At 40.3% G+C, this 21,830-nt stretch overlaps 1 protein-coding gene across 1 annotated transcript in view; it reads right to left on the bottom strand.

Moving 5' to 3' along the window:
* The window catches only part of TENM2 (teneurin transmembrane protein 2), a 616,146-nt gene that overhangs the window by 2,364 nt on the left and 591,952 nt on the right, over positions 1-21,830 (bottom strand). Inside the window, exons 26-32 of the mRNA XM_021528631.3 lie at positions 20,724-20,878; positions 19,356-20,230; positions 13,113-13,288; positions 11,325-11,560; positions 6,088-6,384; positions 3,579-5,193; positions 796-926 (exon numbers count right to left, since the gene is read on the bottom strand). Coding sequence (XP_021384306.1) covers positions 796-926; positions 3,579-5,193; positions 6,088-6,384; positions 11,325-11,560; positions 13,113-13,288; positions 19,356-20,230; positions 20,724-20,878 — 3,485 coding nt within the window. The remainder of the gene's footprint in view (positions 1-795; positions 927-3,578; positions 5,194-6,087; positions 6,385-11,324; positions 11,561-13,112; positions 13,289-19,355; positions 20,231-20,723; positions 20,879-21,830) is intronic.

Raw genomic sequence — 21,830 nt, 5'->3', positions numbered from 1 at the left:
ACTGCTTATGAATATTAGCTTTTTGTAAATAGATGAAATTTGGGCCCCAAAGCAGCAAAGCAATTCCTGAAGACGGGGTTTAGATGCTCAAATTACTTGGAAGCCTGGGAAGTGGTATGTTTAGGTTTATATAATTATTTCTATTGTATTACCACAAAGATGAAATAAGCCTAGCAAAGAGAAGGTTTGGAATAGGCCTAGTACTCTTCTGAAGTTTATTAAATGGGCTGTTTAACAAATGGGAAGTTTAATAAATAGGAATTTATTATGAAAGTTAAACCCTTATACTACTGTCCACCCTTAACCTGACAAGTACAAACACTGTAACTGAAGATAAATGGAGTAACAAATCAAAACCTCTAACTAGAACAATGGCAAAAAATGGCAAGAAAACATCTTCCAGGGTGAGAAGTAGAAACCTTTTTTTACCAGTAAAGCAAGTACCAACCTAAATTTGTTGGAACACATTATTAGGATGGTTTTACCAAAGGTACAACAGATGATAAATTACCCTGACAAAGTCTCCCTTTGTCATTGCTAATCAAGTTAATCGAGTTACAACTTGTTAATCAAGGAATAACTCAATAAAAGACAAACTAATGACACTGTAATTATTATAACAATGAAGGCTGGCAAGAAAGGCATATGTTCATTAGTATAAAATGTAGCTATACTCACTTCACTTTACACTGAATTAAGTGCTTGGCCTTCTGCTGTAACTACAGAAGAGCCAGTGATTCTATCCATAGACTGGGACAAATTTATCCAAAAAAGTAGTCTTATCTTTCTGCCTACCTGTCCATTTTCACATGCTTGACTCTCAGACAGCTCGTATGGTGGTGACACAAAGTACATTTTTGCTCTAGGGAAGCCAGGAATGATGTTGCTAAGCTGAAATCCAAACATCACCAACCAGCTCTTGACATCTAAAAATTGAAAGAAAGCAGCTAAGTGAGAAACACATTTGTTAAACAAATAGAGAAAATTAAAAAAAAAAAAAAAAGGAAATCCATCTTTGACATCCTTAATTTCAAGTAGTACCTGAAGTCACGATTAATATTATAGTGTGGAACTTTACAGAACTGTAGCAATCCACCATTAACAGGCACAGGAAAAACTGCATTAAATTTACCCTAAATAAATTGTCAGGGATATACCCGCTCTTTCATTACTTTCCATCAGAACACATGAATTATCCAAATATTTTACAGTATTTGTTCCATCTCTGACACTTTCTGATATGGCTACTATATGTAACCTATAAACTGTATTGTATAATGATATATTATTAGGTTAACACTCTAAGAACATCTGCAAAGTCCTTTGGGGAAAGACATGGCTTCTCTTCTGTGTCCTACTTCTATCAGCTGTCATCAGGTCTCAGGAGGCTCCATTAAAAGCAGTGAGAAGCTAGATTTGTAAATCAGATGGCTAAATTTAGGCAACAAAAATATCCTCTCCATCCCTCCAGGGAAAGTAGGAGATGCGTGGGAGGGTTACAGCTCAGTTCTGAGGTGAACCTCAGCACGTTCCAGATGTGGGTTCAACCATGAAAACTCTATCCTCAGATCTAGCTGTAAAAGCTAAGCAACTAAATTAATAACAGTAATTCTCACTCAGCAGGTATTAAGAACTAATTTTGTACTTTAGTTATCCAAATGATAACTCTTTTAATAAAAAAGAATCCATGACCCTGTTTTACATCTCCTGTTCCCTGAATTTGTAATTTTTGCTTAAAAATCTCTCCTGTCTTTCCCAGTAGCCATCTCTCCTCACTGGCCTACACTGGCTCCTGATGCTGCTATTCCACTTCTGTGAGCTGAGCTGTTGCAAAGCCTGTTTTCCCAAAAAGTATTTTTTTTTCTTAGCCATTCTGACTCTAAAATAAGACTCTAAAATACTCTGTCTCTACAAGGTATCTGTATCCATCTCCCATCACACAGTGCCTGATGTATTTTTCCTGAACCTTTGGATCGCACAGGGTTACTGCTCCTCATACGGCTTCAATTTTATTTTATGGTAAAGTGGTATCTCCTGAACAATTCACTTCAGCTGCTCCAATTCCACAGAAACCAGAGGAGGACCTATATACAAAACAGTTACTATTTTGCTGAGCTAATGTGCTTTGCAGCGCTGCACTTGCTGCAGGAATTTGTTTTCAGCAAAACCTGTGAATAAAGCAATGTCAGGGGTTAACAGTAAGAATGGATTGTAGGGGGAGAGTTTTTGGTGTTTTGTTCACTTTTTTTTTTTTTTTTCACTATGACACAAAGGTGAAACCATAATCACTTCTTGTCTGATATAATCTGTTCAGTCCTACAGCAACAAATATTTGTATCACTGATGAAGTATTTTTACAGACTACAAGGTGTGTGTTGTCCCTAAATACAATTTGTCTTAGTAGATTTCATCTAATGGATGGATAAGCTAAATAAATACAATTTCAGAATGTAGCAAAACATATTATGATGATGTTGAAAATCAAGATCAAAGGGTAGTGGATGAAAATAGGACTTTTGTTGAATTTAGGACAATGAGGTAATTTTAGTCACCAGTATTTTCACACTATCAGATACAAATAACATTATCTCCTAATTGCAAAGTTGCTTCACTAGAACCTCTGGTGTGTTACACCTACTATTAGGTTGCAATGTACTAATGAAACATGTTATGATTTTCTTTGAAGGAAAAGCACACTTTTCTTGAAATTCAAATTACTGCTAAAATTAAGATCATTCCTTTTTTAAAATGGTATCACTACTCTAATTATTGTATACTGCATATTTAATCTGAATAAAAGCTTTTCCTGAAGACATATTAATTACCTTTCCTTTTAGAAACTGCCAGCAGCTAGTTCAAGTACTCTGTGATGTTACTAAGTGAAAAATTATTCCTAATTAAGAAAGGGTTACAAGTTTTACCCAATTCTAACATATGTGATCAAAACTACTTTTGTTTTTCTCCCTCCACAAAATCCATAACATTTATTAGTCTTTAGGATGAAATAATCTTAGAAAACATCAAGGATTTAATTTTAAAGACTAAAGACTGTTTGCATTTTAAAAGTTAAATGGGAAAAGGAGGTCTAATTAAATCCATTCTTGGTGCTAATTCATAATGTGCCCATGAGCTCATACAGTAATTAATTTTGAAAGTAACCCTGAAATAAAGATATCTGAGCAGCTCTGGTTTGTGACTCTGAACCAACCTGCCAGTGATTCCTATACAATATCATGTACCACTTTTCTTGGTACAGAATTAGAATGAACACTTCTTTATACAGTACTAGTTCAATAGGAAGAGCACTATGGCTGTGCTGAAATTTTATACTCAGACAAACTTATATTTATTTTTTTCCCACCATAATTCATCATGGCTTCTCACTTAGAGCACTTTGTTCAGGGAAGAGCAGTACCAAGGAATCAGAAATAGCCACTTCTTTTTGTAGCCAAAAGAGGAAAATTGCCCAAACTTGATGTGAGAATTGAGCGAAGGGCTTGTAAGGAGAAGCTGTGTTTCTTTCCCAAATCAGCTTCCAAGCTGTAGTGTTATGTATTATAAATGTGAAGAAATCTCACCTGTTACATAATTCTTTAGATCCAGTTCATTGCTGAGAGGGTTGTTACTCTTGAACATGTAGAGATTGAAAGGAGCGGGTTCTTGGCCAATATTTTTCCACATGGTGTAATCAGGAGATGTCCAGCGCCCAGCCAGGACATCGTAGTCCCTTTGGGTAAAATGCACGAGTTTGGTTAAAGGATCATACAGCCCTCCATGGAACCCAATGACCAGCTGAAAATCTGGGTTAGAGTCGTAATAGATCTCCCCATAGGCCGTGTACTGGAGCTGCTTGATCATGAGGCCATTGATGCTGAACACAGCTAATGGAGTGCCTGTGTTATCAGAGGCCACGTAATACTCTTCCCCACTGCTGCTCTCCATTGCAAAGAGGTGGCCTTGCAGATCGTAGTACAAAGAGGTAATTTCGGAGTTGGAATGATTGTAGACATGAGTTACCCTTGTTGGATTGTGAAGATCAGCATAAAAGTACTGTAGATGGTGCCCCAGGTTGGTCTTGCAGGAAGCCCTTCGGCCCAGTCCGTCGTAGCGGTACTGAACACTCCACCCGTTTGCTTTGTTGTAAGCTCTTGTCAGGAGCCCCTTGGAGTTGTACTCAAACACATCCGCACCCCGCTGCCACAGGAACCCGTCGTCGTCGATCTTGTAGGGGATGTCACCCAGGCGCGTGATCCTGTCCCTGAGGTCGTAGCGCAGCGGCATCAGTCGGACGCTGTTTCCAGGATTCAGGAGGTGGAGGTTCCCATTCAGGTCGTAGCTGTAGCGCCAGGTGGGCCTGTCATTGACTGCCACACTCTGCAGTTGCCCATCCCCATCGTAATCATAGGTGTACTTGGTTGTGTTGGCGTAGGGACCGAGTTTGAGCTCTCTTTTGGTCACCCTCCCCATGCTGTCGTACTGCACCGTCATCCAGTACATCAGGGACCGGAACATTTCGTACTGCACTTCCTTAATGCGCCCGTGGGTGTCAAAGTGCTTGCTCAGCGTCATAACTGCTGTGGTGATAATTTGGTTAATATCATAATAAATAACTCCAAATTTGCCAAAATGCTCTACTTTGCCAGAAATCTCATCGTAACGGTAAAGGTCAACTGGAAGAGGCGTCTCACTTATGATGGGCTTGATGCTTGCGATTCGGAAGCTGTTGTCATGATACGTATAATCAAACCTTGCATTGACCATTCCTTCTTCGGAGAACCTGTAGATTTGTTTGTCAACAAGAGGACCAATTTTCCGATAGCGAATCGTACAAGAAAATCCTCCACTTTGCAAATTCACCATTTTTAGGACACCGGTAGTTTCGTCGTATCCAAAAGTAACCGCCGTGCTGTCATAAACAATTTCAGACAGCTTGGATAGCTTTCCATACTTGTAGAAGACTTGTCGGCCGGTACCTAAAAAGGATGTTTTCAGAATCCTGCCGTCATCGCTGTAATCAAAGATGACGGAGGCGTTGCTTTCGGGGGGGTTGTAGATGTTCCTGATGTAGCCCACAGAGGTGTGAGTGGACATGCTGTGCCGAGCCACGCTGGGCATGGTGACGGCGTGCAGGCGGTCCGAGGAGTCGTACTCGAAGATGTACTGCCGCTGACTCTGCAGCAGCAGCACCATGGACTGCAGGGGAAACAACAACAAACCGTTACCAGCTATCAGCAGGTGGCCCGAGAGAGGGAACTGAAGAAAAGTTTACTGGAGAGGCACATGAGTACAAAGAGAAGCAGATACATTAGTCAGGGGCACAGAGCTGCTCAGGAATATTGTCAAGTTGCCAGATGAGAGGATCTGCTCCTTGGAAATCAATAGCCTGACACTCTGGAGAAAGTGTAGGTTAGCAACCTGTGAGCTGTCCTCCCTGTAGGAGGACTTTTTTTATTTTCCTTTTTTTTATTTTCCTTTTTTTTTTTCTTCCTGAGGGATGCAGAGGAGTTAGATAAATGACTTGATTTATCTTTCTGCCAGCAGTTGTAATTCACAACTGTTACTGTGAAATATGTGAGAAACTAAGGAGAGAGCATTAGCTCTGATTTACTTAGAACAAGAAGGAAAAGGGAAAACAATATGCAGTTTTGCAGTATTTAAGACACTTATGACTGAAGTGTGCTAATTAGGCTAAGTAAAAATACACTACCATACTTTCATTTAATAAGTAGCAATTAGAGATGAATTACCTGTTTCTACACGGACCTTTTACCAGGTTTAATCATGCATTTTTGGGCTTAATTAAGCATAATACATTGTGTTAATTTATTGCCATTCTGTGGCAGGAAAATATCAAAAGCCAGAAACCATGAACAAAATATTTCCTATTGAGAATTAGTCATATTCAACCGACTAATTGAAAAAGAAGGAATTTTGAGACCAGGGATGGCTAACAGTTGGGATACATCAAACCTTAGCTAGTTGGTGTGCGTGATTTATATGCCATGAAGCCAAACAGAACTTGGTGTCCTGGCAGCTCATGCCAGGAGGCGACAGGACACCACCTACGTTTTCCAGGACACCACCTACGTTTTCCAGGTAGGTGTAGCTCCAGACTTTGCCGTCGGCGAACATGCGCGACACGATCCTGCCCTGCTTGTCGATGTCGGTCCTCTCGCTCATGGCCCCGCGCTGCAGCCCTGCCAGGCGCCCGTTGAGGAAATAGGACACGTTGACAGCGGCCAGGCCGCTGCTGGGCAGCCAGAGGAAGGGCCGGCCCAGCTGGTCGTAGATGATGCGCAGCGTGAATTTGCGGTGGTCGTCGTAGATCTTCTCGGTGCGGATGTTGCGGTCGTAGTCGATGGACAGCAGGTTCCTGCCGTGCACCTGCGAGGGAAGGAGGCTGCGCTCAGCGCGCCGGACACGCCGGCCCTCGGGGAACACGGCGGGGAAATGGGATGCCCAACAGGGAAATCCTTTGGGAAAAGTGTGGGGCTCCTGGTAACTGCCTTTTGCTTTCTACTTGGTACTATATTCAAATAATCTGGGGTTTTACCGAGGTATTTCCCATCTCACTGCAATATGGGAGATGATATCCTACAGTAAAAAGCTTCCATTATGGTCAGAACAGAGAGACATTCTGCACACCCAGGTCTTAAAGTGCAGAGAAATAAATTATTTTGCACAGAATATTTTGATACTTATTCTGTTTTTCTATTTTCTACTGTTTTTCTTTTATTTTTGTACTTCCGCTATCAAAATTTTTTTGCCTTTCCCCCTACAATTGCTCTTAAAACAACAGAAGAAATTTTTGTCTTTATTGAGGTTTAGTCGCTTGGCTTCTATAATTTCAACACCCTGATTAGAATTCATTCATTTACTGTTTTCTTCATTTACTTTCCAAATATTCAACAGATCCCTCACTTGGGATGGGCTTAAAAATTCTTATCATACAGGCTGGGAAAGAGGGAATTCTAGTGTTGAAAGCAAAGGTGTTAAATAATTAGGTTAAATATTTTTCTCCCCCCCCTCTTTTTTTTGTTATAATTTTCATTCAAAGTATAGCATGAAGTATTTCAGTGACATATTTATTTATTTATTTATTTAAAGTAAAAGAGCAAAACAGAGGCAAAGGAGAATTAGAATGCAAAATAGGGAGGCTTCTAGGGATAGTGCTGTAATGAGAGATACATAAATATATTCACTGGGGGGTAAGCCATAGAACTCAGGCTAATGCTGTAATCTGGTAAAGCGTCTTAAGTAATTTAATTGTAGATGCATCATTAATAAAGTAGAAGTTTTTAAATTGGATATAATTTTAGAGCAATGACTACTTTAAAAGTATTCATCATTTTCTGGGAATTTGTTCTTTAGCTTATATTTTACAGTGGCTTTGATAACACAACGTTTCTTCTTATCCAAAATTAAACTGTACATCAAACAATATGTAAATTAACCCAGAGCCTTTCTCGAGGATATAAAAATTATTCTGAGATGTGTTCACTGGCAAGGGTAAACCCAATTCCCACCCCAACCAACTCAGTAGAAATTCAGTTATACAGACACATTTAAAATTAATACAGTTTTGTGTTTGCAAAGAAATAATTATTTCAAATTATTGCTCATTATCCTAATTTTTTCCATTAATGAAATTAATCTCTTTAACAGTTTGCATTTCCTCAGTGGGCAATTACTAGGAAAAAAAAAAAGCTCTTTTCTGTAGGTTTTCCCAAAGGTTATCCCAGCAACAATTTGCCCTGTGATTCACAGAAAAGACAGAGTGTTTTTCTTAAAACACCTTGGGGCAAAACAAGTACTGTTCTGCTCAGCCATTGCAATGAAAATAAAGCCAGGGAAGCCAAACTCATCACCAGTAGTTTCTCAGCTGGTTACTCTTGCTTTGTAGGATCAACCCTGATGGCAGACACATAAAAAAAAAACCCTTTTCATGAGCAGAAGAGAGCTTTGACCTCTCAAAAACATTTAGCTATAGAATTAAAGGGTTAGTGTATGACTGAAATAGCCCAATTTCTTAAGGCAGATTTTCTAAAAAAAGCAGATTTTCTAAAAAAAAAAAAAAAAGTCTTTCAGAAAGATTATGAACTGAATTTTAGCTTTGTGGTTTTTGCTTGTTTTGGTTTTTTGTAACTTCTGAAGCTTCGTAATCAGCCAGGATTTCTGGGTTTGGTTCCCTGCATTACAGTAACTGCAATACTAATCTGCATGAAGGAAAATCTGACTTCCAGGTATCCCCTCGTTCCTCAAAAGCATTATAACAGTTATTTGGCTCTGCCACAGAAAACAAAATTAGTAGGGTTTTAAAAATGATTACACACACAAGAGCCGTGCACACACACAAGTATCATTCAGAGATGCACACACAAACATCACCTGCTTGAATAATTCAGTACCTTCATTTGCATTTGTAAAATAAGTAAAACCAGAGACTGTAATTGTAGTATCATATTAATTATATAGGAACCCAAACAGGGTGACTAATTCCCACCCTTCCTGGGAACAGTGAGAGCAGTCCCAGCTATCACAGCTGCAGATTACTCAACAGGCCCTTTCTCTTTCTCTTTTTTTCACTACCCATGCACACATCTGGTTTTCTCTTGGCCTCAGGGACGAGCCCTTTGTGCCTTGGAAAGGTCTGGCCACAGAAATCACTCACATGATGCTGCTCCATAATAAAAACTCTTCAGACAGGACTTTATCTGAAACTACAGCCAGGCACTGAATGTGTGGTGCAGCAGACAGTGAGTGGGATAAGATAAAGGTGCAGTTCCTTTCCCAGGTTCAGGAAATGTGCCCAGGCAGGTGTGCAGATTCCAGCAGGTGTGGCTGGGATGTGCCTAAGGCAGAGTGGGCAGAGCCTGGGCTCAGGCAGCACCACTGTGTAGGGCTCACACAGCCAGCCAGTACTTAGGACTGGAAGGGACCTGTGAATCACCCAGTACAACCCCTCTGCACTGAGCAGGGACATCTTCAACTGTTGTGCAGAGCCCTGCCAACCTCACCTGCAATGCTTCCAGGAATGGGGCACCTACTACTGCTCTGGGCAACCCGTGCCAGTGCCTCGCCACATCACCATAAAAAAATTCTCTATCACTACTTTAAATCTACCCTCTTTTAGATAAAGCTGCAACACCTTGTCCTATCACAACAGACCCTAAAACAAAGTCTGTCCCCATATTTTTATAATCCCCCTTTCACTACTGAAGCAGAGGGGCACGGGCTCCAGGAAATATTCCTTAGGGTGCTGCGAGGTGAAGTATTCAGCCAAGAGGTGAATCACAAGAAATGCCCAACCCTCCAGCCACCCTGGTTGTGAGCTGGGGCTCCAGGAGGTGGCCCTGGTGCTCTGTGTCACTATGTGCCACAGCTGCCCCTGCCTGCCACCTGCTCCCCACAGCATTCCAACACACTCGCTCTGCTTCGTTCACTAAACAATTTATAAAAATTAATTGGAATAAATGAGATGCAAATAAATTCTATGCATTCTCCCTCGTTTTCAAATTTCATTTTCAGTCCACTCAACCTGTGATAATCTCATAGTGATTTTCATTTAAAAGAGCTAAATGGATATGTGATTATTGTTACAGGAACTAACACCAGACAATTAAATGTTGAGGTGTTGCTAGATAAAGCATTGTTTTGATTTGCATAAACATGATGCAAGAAAACCTATCTCAGAAAACCTATCTCAGGCAAGGTTTCAGCACTAAGATATGTTTAACTTCAGCTAATTATCACAAGTACCTCTATTAAATTTTTAGTATTGAGAATTAGGATTACTGCAATTTCATTTCAGCATCCTATTTATTTTTATTTTGAACAACACCTAGTCAAAATGCAGAGCTGATCTGTTTTCCACTTCCAATCAACTGCTGTAGGTCAACACATCAAAAATCAATTACACAGACATGAAATTCAGTCATTAAGGATTAGCTGCTAATCTCATTCAATTTTTTTGTCCAGACTTCTCCCTCTCCCCAGTAAGTACATTCTGAGCATTTGTAAGAATAAGAAAAGATTTGTCAACTCAACACTGGGAATTAGATGCTAGCAATAGGAAAATATAAAAAATTAACATCCAAGTATTTTTTTTTGTAAATCACTCCTTAATTGCTTATGTATATTGCATTTGCTATGTGATCTTGAACATACTGAACTATATCTTGTGTTCAGTGATGGTGAAAGAATTGCTAAAAGAATGAGGACTTGATCAGCACTACATTTGTTTTCTGCCCAGCATCTCAAATCCCTTCCAAAACTGCACATACTGAAGTAGTCCAGTAAAAGAAAAAAAAAAAAACAGTGAAAATCAGGCCAGCAAAGCACAGAATGGGATTAATCCAGCTGCAGAAGATCTTTAATTTGGCAGGGGATGGATTACATGACCTGACTGTCTTCTTTATCCTGTGCTTAGGATTTTGTAATTATGGCAATTATTTTCCAATCTGCCATTTGGGAAAGGGAATAAACACAACTTGCCTGTCTCAGTGAGCCTGTTAGGGGGATTTTACAGCAGCAGAATGCTGTAGCTGTGTTTGCTCCCCAGCACTGGCTGGGGTGAGTCTGTCCTGGCAGTTTCACAAGTGGTGAGTGCTCAGACTCCCAAGCCCTTGAGAAGCAGAGTGTTTTGCAGCAACAGGGCAAGGAAGCTGGGGGAGGCTCTGGAATACATCTTTTGAGGAATGGCTGAGAGAGCTGGGGGTGTTTAATCTGCAGAAAAGTTGGTTTGGGGGAACCTAATAGCTCTCTACAAGTCCCTGAAAGGAGTTAGCAAGATGGGGGTCAGTCTCTTCTGCCATATCTCAAATGGAATGAAAAGAGGAAATGGCCTGAAGTCGCACCAAGAGATGTTTAGATTAGATATTTGAAAACCTTTTTTCACTGAAAGAGTGTTCAAGCACTGGAGTATGTTGCCCAGGAAGGAGGTAGAGTCACCATCTCTGGATGTGTTCCAGAGGCACTGAGATATGGCCTTTGGGGATATGGTTTGGGGCAATTACAGTGGGGCTGGGGTAATGATTGGACCAAATGATCTTGAAGGTCTATTCTAACATTGATGATTCTGTGATTCTGTAATATTTTAGGTATTTTTACCAATCTCTTTTGGAATACTTTTAGTAATGCAGCTCTATAGCTGTTTGCAGCAGATGATCCCATGCAGCCAACTGAGCTCTCAAACAGGGTCACACCAAGGATAATCCCAGAGTTGTACATTTTTAACAAGGAAAAGTAACGTCCTTCAAAATAAAACCATTAATTTTCTGCCCAAAGAGGAAAAGGTGATTATTGTAACAACAGGTTCTACTTACCCTGAGCTTTCTTCCAAACACCGTCACTTTGCCTTTAATCTGCTCCTTCCTCAGGCGCCATTCAATTGAGTTTAAACCATTTTCCATGGGTAGAGAAATATTACATCGTCCTATGGTGGGAGTCACAGTCCCAGCCAGGACATGAGGTTCGCTGTGAAAGCTAATGCTCATGCCATTGGCATACATCACTCTCAAAGTACCATTATTACAGAGCTGGTAGCTGTTCCTCACTTGATCTACAGCAATAATGAAAAGAAAATAATTTAGCTACTCCAGTCATAAAGAAAACATATAGCTTAATTTGATTGGTTTTTTATTGCACTCCTGTTGATGTTAAATGAAGTCAGCTTGCAATTACCATTTACGTGGTACTATGGTGGAAATTACAGATGTTACTGATTCATGTAAAGAACAGTAGTGTAACAGTGAGCCTGCAGAGAGATACTGTGTTTATTTCATTATGTTTTCCCTTCAGTCTTAATTGTGAATCAAAATGCACAGTGATATGTGTTGAATCACGTAATTTATTTCTGATATGAACAAAAACTCCGGAAAACTGAACTGCTGGGTAAACAACAAAGCATTAAACTCCAGGACAAAAAGAAAAAGAAGATGATTGCTGGACTCTTTATAAGTAGGAAGAAGTAAGTGCCTCTTCTTTTTTGTTTTCTTCTGATTAAAAACTGTCTCCAAGCAGAGGCCTTGTACAGAATTACAGCGTGGCTTTAAATCCTCCAGGTGTGAGGCTCCAGCAGTGCAAGCTGGCAGCCACAGTGGCTCCCTCTCCTGCCTCCCTGCCTCCCCTCCAGAACCACACTGGCCTGATGTGCACACCCGGCCTCTGTCGGAGGAGAGTTACAGAAACAATCCCGTGCTCCTCTGGCCATGCTGTTCTCCAGCTGTTGGACACAGCCACGTCCCCTCTAAGCCAGGATGGAGTGCCAGAGTGTGCAGCTGTCAGCAGCACATCAATATTTGCCTGACAGAAGGACTGCATCTACGTAATTAATCATCTGGTATAAAATAAATTAAGTCTTTGTAACCAGACCTGTCATGGTATAATAGTCTACAAATGTTGACATTTATGTCAGGAGGAGACTATTGTTTGATGGTGATATTCTCATTCCAGTGACATTATATCTTAATTTAAAAGCCCCATCACTCACCAAATCCCTTTCAGTCAGTATTTGATAACTGACTCTATCAGATTCAATGCCTGGGCGGTGCTGGAATGCTCTACACAAACTCTGAGCCTGTGCTGCTGCTGCCTCCTGCCACCCTCGGGCTGTACACTGCTCTTGGAAGGGCCATCTCTGGCACCACACCATCCACTGCCCTGACTGTTCTACACTGTAATTAATGGCAGTGTATACATTTAGACTTCTTCTACTAAAGGCTTCCTGAGCCTCTCCAGAAGGATCTCCCCCCGCAGCCATATCCATCAGTCAGGTTGCATCTCTGTGGCACAGAAGTCAGAACCAATTTTGCAGGGAAGTACAGAGGAATACGTAAGTGGGTGAAGTGACCCTGACCCAGGAGGCAGTGGCAGGACTAACCTTCCCTAGCAGACAGTGACCATATGTACTTGACACAAAGCAGGACTGCAAAATGGCTCTTACCTGTCCTGAAGACCTGTCATTTTAGGAATAAGCTTTCTGGGAGTTTTTCTTGCAAGCCTTACATAGTTTCCCCCTGCTCGTAAGTGTACTAATGACACAAATCATTAGCGAATTGCTTTCTCAGGCTGTGTGTGTGGTTAGGAGTGTGCTGAGAAGTGTGCTTTGGTACCTTGAACAACTGTATAGGAAGCCTCCACAGAGGAGAGATTTGTGATGACCGTGACATCGTCATCCCGATTAGAATTCTCAATGTCGATGGTAATAGACTTTTCCATTTCTCGATGAAGGCTAGTTACCACTCCAGTGGGACGTGTTACATTGGTCAGACGCCCTTCATGATCATAGCTAATAGAAAAGTTAGTGAGAGCAAAAAAGCATGAGGAAATATGTCCATTTCAATACCCAATGTATTAATAATGCACCACATTTGTGCAAAAAAACCCAGACTGAAACAGATTTTCAAGAACATCCTGGCCATATCTATTTCTCTGTTCTTGAAAGAGTCTATAATGATGAAATAATATCTTTTAGATACTGATCTCAACTACATGGGTGCAAATCCAGGCTAGCATATTTTGAATAATTAAATTAATTAAATTGTTATTAATATATTGACTGATATCTGGCTCAAACAATTATAACTAGTAAATTAGTCTGCATTTTAATAGTTGCATTTCAATCTAAGGAAGCGGACTTCTGATGGAAACTGCAGTAAACAATTGTATAAACTGCACATTTGCTTTTGAATACCTAGTGGAAACTAAGTATGGTCTTGAGTGACATATCAAGAAATAAACTTGCCATAAAGTATTAAAATATACATCAGCTTGACAACATTATAATTTCATTTAGATCTTATCTGTGGTATTGAACTGCATTTTGAGGTCAGTATTTTGGATCATAAATATGAAAGATGAAAAGCACAGGACAGAGGTTGGAGTTGCACAAAGGGCAGCAGTCAGCACTTAGAATAGACCTTAGAAAATGAGTTAAATGCTCCAGAGTCATAAAGATTAAAAAAAAAATTAAAAAAAAGAAAAGAAAAAGCAAAAAAAAAAAAGAAAAAAAAAGAAAAAAAAAGAAAAAAAAGGCTTTCCATATTTTGCAGAGTTAAATTTCTTTAGAGGTATAAAGTCTGAGGAGGGGGTAAAGAAGGAATGCTGCTGGAAATCAAATAATATCCTTTCCCCCTTTCCTTCAGTCTGCTCTAGTTGTGTGCATACATTTGCTAAAGAAGCAATCCCTTGGATCTTAGAGCAAGAAATGGGGACCTGAAATAAAATCAGCATTCCAGTCTGACACTCTGCTTGCTGCAGTTCTCTACTTGTGCAAGTCTCTCACCCAGCCGCTACCGAAGCACAGGGGCTTCTAGAGAGCAGAAAGGCAAGAAAAAATGTCCTGTGTAGATAAAGGGAAAGGTTTAGGTAGAGATTGAAACCAACTGGTCATCCTTGGGATGTAGAGATGCAGGAAGCCTGGAAGAGAACTGGTAAATCCATTGCACTGTCTGAAGAGTAACAGAAGAGAAGAGGAGCACATTTAGTACCATGGAGCTAGCTCAGTTCATTGCAGGCTGTGGTTAGCTGTAAAGATGAAAAAAAATCAGAGCTTTACATGGTTTTACAATTAAAACACTCAGAAACCTCAGACTAGGCCACCTGAACTATACAGAATATCTAAAATTTAAGACACAGACTGGCTCCTCAGTTAAAATGAACAAAGTATATGACTTTCAAATCCATTGCAAATGGTTGCACCTTCAACTGAATATTGGGGAGGAAGGAAGAAATCACCTGTGGAGCAGCAAGCCTTACCAGAACCAATGGAAGTATTAGGCAAAGAAGGAAATCAATAAAACAAAGCATCATGCGACCTAAAAGGGACCAATAATACATTGTGTTCATTTGAGTAGCTCAGGATGAAATAAAGACTAAACAGCACGATTTTTTTCAATATAGTCACAAGTTTCTCACCACAGATACATATATATTTATATATAGATATCAGCACACATCAGCAAGATACTGAAAAAAAAAGATATGTTGAGATAATCTGTGAAAGTGGGTTAAGTCTTTCTAGAGGTCTTGACAAAAACATTGAAAAGCACTCCAAAAGAACAGCTAAAGGAAGAACTTGATCCAGCCAAGCATCTGTCTTTCAGGGGGAAAATAAAACCACAAAAAATGGACAATTTCGAAAATCTTAAAGGTTAATAAGGCCCCTTAAGAGTCTGTATGTGGTGAGTTTCATGATGAGCAGAGTGATGAAGAGAACACTTGGATGTCAAATTCTACAGCACAGACAGTGTTATTTAGGACAAACTAGAAAAAACTATGAGTGTCTCCAGTGTGACTCTGCAGCACTCGGTGAACTTCCAGAAAAATGGTTGGTGAAATTCCCCATCAGCAAATATATTTTAGGCAATGCAAATGAGACATTAATTTAAACTTTTCATTCACATTGCTGGGTATTTAATTAACCTAGGAAAAATTCCTGGGGATTGCTGTGGGCTACTCACTGGAAATCTCTATTCAAAGTATAAGGGCAGTCTAAAAAGTGAATATGGATGTGGATGTACAGAGATTGAGGCAGAAAAATGAAAATATTCCAGTGCTATTTCAAGAAATTACTGTTTTACCCCTGGCATGGGGTGTGTTCCCCAATGCTGGTCACAGCTTTGAAAGCAGCAACAGTAGAGATTAAAAGAGTTTATAAGCAAGTGATGGGTACACTTAACAAAATATATGCAAAAGTACTCTCATTGAAGATCTGCAGACCATTTAGATTACGAATTAGTTATATTAAAAATTCACTACTTAAATGATATATACACACTCTGATACCAATATATAATGAAGGCATTTCTACTTTGTCCATTGTATCAAAATAAAATCTTATTTTAAAAAATATTTTAAAGGTAAAAATAATTAAAGTTAATATAACAGAAACCGTTTATCTACCACAAAATTTAAGTGACATATTCCTGAGACTTTTTTAAAATTTATGTATTACATGAGAGCAAGTGCTCAGTAGAATACAACACCCAGACATTTATCTGAATAATAAGAATAAACTATACATTAATTAAATGATTATGTATTTCTCTTCTTCATGTCATGAACCTGGGTCTAATGAAATAAAAACCCCAAATTTACAATGAAAAATATATTAATTGACCTGGTGTCTTCTTCAGAAGCAGTCTCTACCTATTGCAGTCTGTGACACAGCATCAGCCTGGATGAATCAGGTCTGATAAGGGAACTCTTACATTTTCAAATGAGGTGGGCTGTGGGTACTCCCAAATTCCCGAGGTTTTGTTACTGATTTCAGTTAGAGTAAGGCTTCATCTCAAGTTTTTCTACTAATAATATCACAAGGGCAAACAACCTTCCTTTTTCCCAGTACCGTAAAAACCACCGAACAGCAGCACCTCCCCACTGCTCCCTCCCCAGCTCTTTGCTAGCTGTGACCAAGAGCCCCCTCCAGCAGGCAAAGGTTCCCAGGACAGCTCTGGGTGACAGAGGGACAAAGCTGGGGCTGTCTCTGCCAGCCTGGTGGCTCTGAGCTGCCCATGGCCACACCTACAGCTCAGCCATGGCACCTTCTCAGGCAGCTACAAACACCTGTGCATCCCTCCACTGGGCTCCAGGCAGTGCCCTGGGGGCTGCTGTCCCAGTTTTTATGGCCAGCATCCCACTCTTAGCTTTGAGTTGTGCTCTTGACAGCTCATGGGTGGAGCAGGAAGGACAGGGCCATATCCAGCACTGCAGAGAGGAGGAACAGCAGCTACACCCGTTTTCTGTCCCTTTTAAAACTGACTCCAGAAAAAACCTGCAGCATTCTCTCAGGATGCTCCCTAGACTGAGAAGAATACCACTGGGAGCTGCTTCAAAGATTGTGCTTCATGCCCAAGCCAAGCTTAAATTACCCCATGTGAGCCTGCTGGTAGCTGTTCTATTATTGAAGAGCCTTGGCTGTTTCTCCTGCAAATGAGCTGCATGCACATGCACAGATGCTATCTATAGAATTCACATATGGAGTGTGCACACACAAACCAGCTTGTGTCTGCAACTCTCTGCATATGCACACCTAGATTAACTATACAAATGTAATTCTGAGAGCATTTCCAGGGTGAAGTTTCAGATAAATGAGAGAATATACCCAATTAGATAACATGGCACTTCAGTGCCTGGTTGATATAAATGCACTGACATAAATTTTTCATAAGAACTTTAGCTCATGTCGTACTTTACCACTTAAAAGACCTGTGTTCTTTTCCAGTTCTGCTGCCATATTAGCAATTTTGACTACTGATTATGTCTGTATGAATGCATGAATGTATCTGCACAGAAAACTATTTTATTGTCCTTATAAACTCTCATTGGCTAAATACTTCTTTCATCTTCAATTGATATTAATTTGTAGCTACCAAAAAAATTGCAGAATGATGAATACAGCGTTTTGTCTTAGGAGCTGTTTCAAAGAACAAACAGAAACCAGAAACCAGTGCTGAGTGACTGTGGTGTGATTGTTTAAGTTGGTATATTCAATTTAAATAATGTCTTTATGGTTCTCTCATCTGTGGGCTCTATGCTTAAGAGAATGCATGTACAAATCTGGGAGAAATAAGTTATTTCTGCTGCCTCATCAAAGCTACTAATTATATAAGATAGTACCTGAGGCTGTAATATTTAGATCTAAAGATGGTATTTAACTTCCACTGACCTGAGGCAAAGGTTGTGCATCTTTTCTTATTTGATCTCGGAAAAAAAAATGCAGCACTATGTACACATTAAATGATACTTTCAGCTGATCTCAGTAAGACATCAAAGCCCCTACCTTCTGTATCATAATCATAAGGAATCATAATAGAATTTACCTAATAAACCATGTTAACTTAGCACTTGGTGTGACTCTCTGACACCAGTTATACCAGTTTTGTAACCAGTAACTTTCTGATGACATTTTAAAATGTTTTATGTATTTTCATATAGTTTTCAATTATTTCTCTATTTAGTTTTCTAGAATTAATTTCTGGTGTTTTGAGAAATAACTAATTTGTATGACTGCATCTTGAGCTACCTATCGATGAAAAAATAAACCTTCCTAGAAGGGCATCCACATCTCATCAACAATAATGTGAAATTTATTCCGTCTAGTCCACTGAGCTTTTAATTGAGCTTGTAATCAGCAGGTAAAACCTTCGTGTGGTCATGTAACTGAACAATTTCTGTAACGAATTTGTGGTAAAGAAACAAGAAGGGAAAATGAGTCCCTCGGCAGGTGAAGGCGCGGGCTGGAGGAGAGGCTGCGCCCCACGAGAGGGCACTGCTTTCCTTCCGACGGGAATGCCGCAGCATCCCTGCTGTGCAGGGCAGCATTCCCAGCTCACCGAGCACACCTCCCTCCATCCCTGCCTTTCCTACGGCCTCTCTAAGCAGAGGAAACAGGTGGCCAAGCTGAATGTATCAATAAACTAAGAGGTGTGTGCTATTGCTAGGCTGTGACTTGAAAATAAGCCTGCCATTTGAAATTAAATATAAAGCCTTATTGCTATTTTCTACTCACTGATTTGGGGAATGATGTTTTTTAATCATTAACTGATTCGGACAAAATATATGGTATCAGACTTCCATACCTACATACATTTTTCAGTATGTCATTTAGCTTCTCTTTTTAAAATTGTTTTGATCAAAAAAATGGCAATGAGACTACTAAGAACAGAATAAATATTAATAAAAATTGGACTAGTTTTTGTAGATTTTTAATATACTTTTGAACCTCATCTCTTCAGATGAATTTCATTTAAAGAGGAAGTTCTATTTAATCTATATGCTCATGAACACCAGTGTGCTTTTGGGTTATCTACAAATTATGGAAGTTACACTAGGGGTCTGACAGATAGCTGGGGATCTAATTTCCTCACTTGTCTCAGGAATGAACAATCATTGAAGTTAATCAACATTTTAAAAACCATGAGTAATATATGAGGCTGAACATAAAGAGAGATAATTTGAGTTCCAAAAGAAGCTGCAGCATGAGGGCTCCTAGAGAGAGGCAGCTCTGTGGGAGCTGCAGGGGAGTGCTGGGCTGCTCTGGCTGTGCTGACCATGAACAGCAGCTTGCCTAAGCCGGGGCTCTGGCCATGGCACACGGCCCTCTGTGCTGGGCGGGGATGGGCTGCCCCAAACTCAAAGCCCAGGCAGGGATTTAGGGGGATCAGCACCCACCCAAAGGATGCCATCACAAAGCCACTTAACCATTCCCAGCATCACCCTGGACTGAGGTGCAACGGCCTTACTCAAGTATCAGTGAAAAAACCTACAACAAATTGCAGCAGGATCAGCCTAGGGCCTACTCAGTACCATTTGAAAAATAAATGTATGCTTAATATATCCAAAAACATTCTTACTCATAAAAGGTTGTCCATCCTGTTTCATCACTCTTCGTTGCTAAGAGACCACTGTTTCCATTATATGTCATTAATCCGAGCTCCAGGGTCTGTGTTGAGACCAGCTTGAGTCCACCATTAGTGCCAACAGCCAGGGTGACAATCTGATTATCCGGCATCAGTAAGTGGCGGGGCATCCCGCTGGCGTCCCGCCGCACCTTCAAGGAGTTGCCGTTGTTGTCCATCACCTCCGTGACATCGTTGTCGCTGCTATAGGTGAAATTGTACAAGTACTCCCCAGTAACGAGGCTCAGAGTGTACTGGTGAATCCCATCAGCATTGAAGACATACAGCTCCTGTTCTCCTGGAGATGCAGCTTCATATTGGTTAAAGGAATTAAGAACGGGCCTGTTTTTACTGACAGCCCTAATGCGGATATTTCCGAGATCAGCTATGTAGATGGTACCATCTGGGGCCACAGCTAAGGAAGATGGTGAATTTAAGATGGCATCAGTGGCATACCCATCATCCCCAGCATAGCAATTACAGTTGACATCATTTTTGCAATCACAGTCTGAAGCTGCCCCTGCAAGAAGGCATATTTCTCCATTGGTAGTTACCTGGCGTAGCCGATTAATTTTTTTTTCATCTGTCTCACTGATGTAAAGAACTCCTGTGTGTGAGATGGCAATGGCACTGGCTGATTCAAGTGCAGAATGAATAGCCAGTTTGCTAAGAGAGTAGTCTATACCAGGAACCTGGCAGTGCATGGGGCGTCCAGCAATAATGCTAACTTGATGGTTTTCTGTGATCCGTAAAATAACATTGTTCTCTAGGACATAAAGGGAGTTGTCCATGGGATTGACAGCGAGATCAGTAGGCCACTCCAGCCGTACCTATGAGTTGCACAAATTATTACTGTAAAACTCGAAACTGAAAAGTACACTCCTAGTGTTTAAAATTCCACGTGTAACAACAGCAATTAGTGAGGGGTTTATCAGTGTAAATCATGAAACCAAGTCATGAACGGCAACTATTTCAAACAATGATTTTGTCTTTCGGAAATATTAAAGCTACGTGCAGTTGTAACTTTGGCTAATTGTGTTTCTGTGCAAGAATGAATGCTACACTGTGGAAGCTCTACAATAATTACAGAAAAACAGGCAATTAAGACAATAACTCCCATTATCTCAACCTTATTTCTCTATAGTTGCATAAATAAACTGTGTGAGCCACAGTAAATAGGATGGTTCACTCATTTCAGTAACAAATCAAATACGTTATCATCTTGTGCTGCATAATGTGTTTCTTAAGTGGCCAGGCAGTCATCCAAAATAGATGCCCATCTCTTCTAAGGCAGAGAGGAAAGTAAATGCAGAAAGACTCTACCTGGGTGACATCCATGCTGGAATCGCAGCTGAGAGGTCGAACAGCAGTAAGGTCATTGGAGCCTAGCAGGGTTGATATAATTCCATTCTGATCCACTTTTCTAATCATAGTGGCATCAACAAAATACATGAGACCATACTTATCCACTGCAATTCCTGAAAATATAAAACACGGGCATCAGTGCAGCAGTGAGGCTCCTGCTTCAAGGCAGGCTTTGTCTTGCTTACAATTTGGTGACATTTTTTCACTTCCCCCACTCCTTCCTCCTCCCAACCTGAGCACAGGTCCTGGAACCCTCCAAAAACCCATTGCTCTGCCAAAGAAATGGCATCAAGCAGGTTTACCCTTCAGGGCTTTAAAGAAAACCACAGAAATCCCCAAACATGCAAAAGACCCAGCAAAATGTATCAGCTTATTGCTAGATTCAAACTCTCTGATATATTACATAAACCAAATAAAAAATTATCCTCCCGTTTTACTCAGAAATTTGAGGCATTGCTTCCTTCATCAGAAGAATCTAATGAGGATGAAGAATTTTTTAGAAATCTTTTAATATACCTCCAAAATTTTGTGAAAACTAAGAGGACATTGTATTATTTCTGGATTATTTTTTAATTCTTTGACCTGTTGCACTGAAAATACAGAAAATATCTGGTGTTTCCAGACGAAGACACAGGAGTTGCCAGCCTATAAAAAAAGGGAAGGTTCAATGCCTGTCACACTGTGAGTCCTTAGAGAGGAAAGGCACAGAAAAGAAGGGAGCTCCCTCGGAGGAACAGACAGATGCTGCTGCCTGTTGGGAAGGAGGGCAGCCTTTTTCTCACATGACTTTCCTGCTTTGATTTGGTGCACTGCCTTGTCCATTTCTCAGGCTGAAAATAAAATATTGATCTAAAAAAAATTCTGTCCTCAAGTGGTTGCAGTGCTCATCCCACTGGGCAGTGAGAGAAGACAGAGCTTCATCTTTTTAATTTCTGTGTGTTAACTGAAACTACTTCCTATACAAAGAAACAGGACTTTCCATTTTTGTGTACCTTTATAATCACCTAGTTATTTTCAGCCACTGAAAAAGCCCAAAGATGCTTGAAACACATGGCAATACAGCTG

Source organism: Lonchura striata, chromosome 15 (genome assembly GCF_046129695.1).
Source record: "Lonchura striata isolate bLonStr1 chromosome 15, bLonStr1.mat, whole genome shotgun sequence".
Lineage (NCBI taxonomy): Eukaryota > Metazoa > Chordata > Aves > Passeriformes > Estrildidae > Lonchura > Lonchura striata.
The sequence above is the reverse complement of the archived record's forward strand: the minus strand, read 5'-3'. Positions and strand labels throughout refer to the sequence as shown.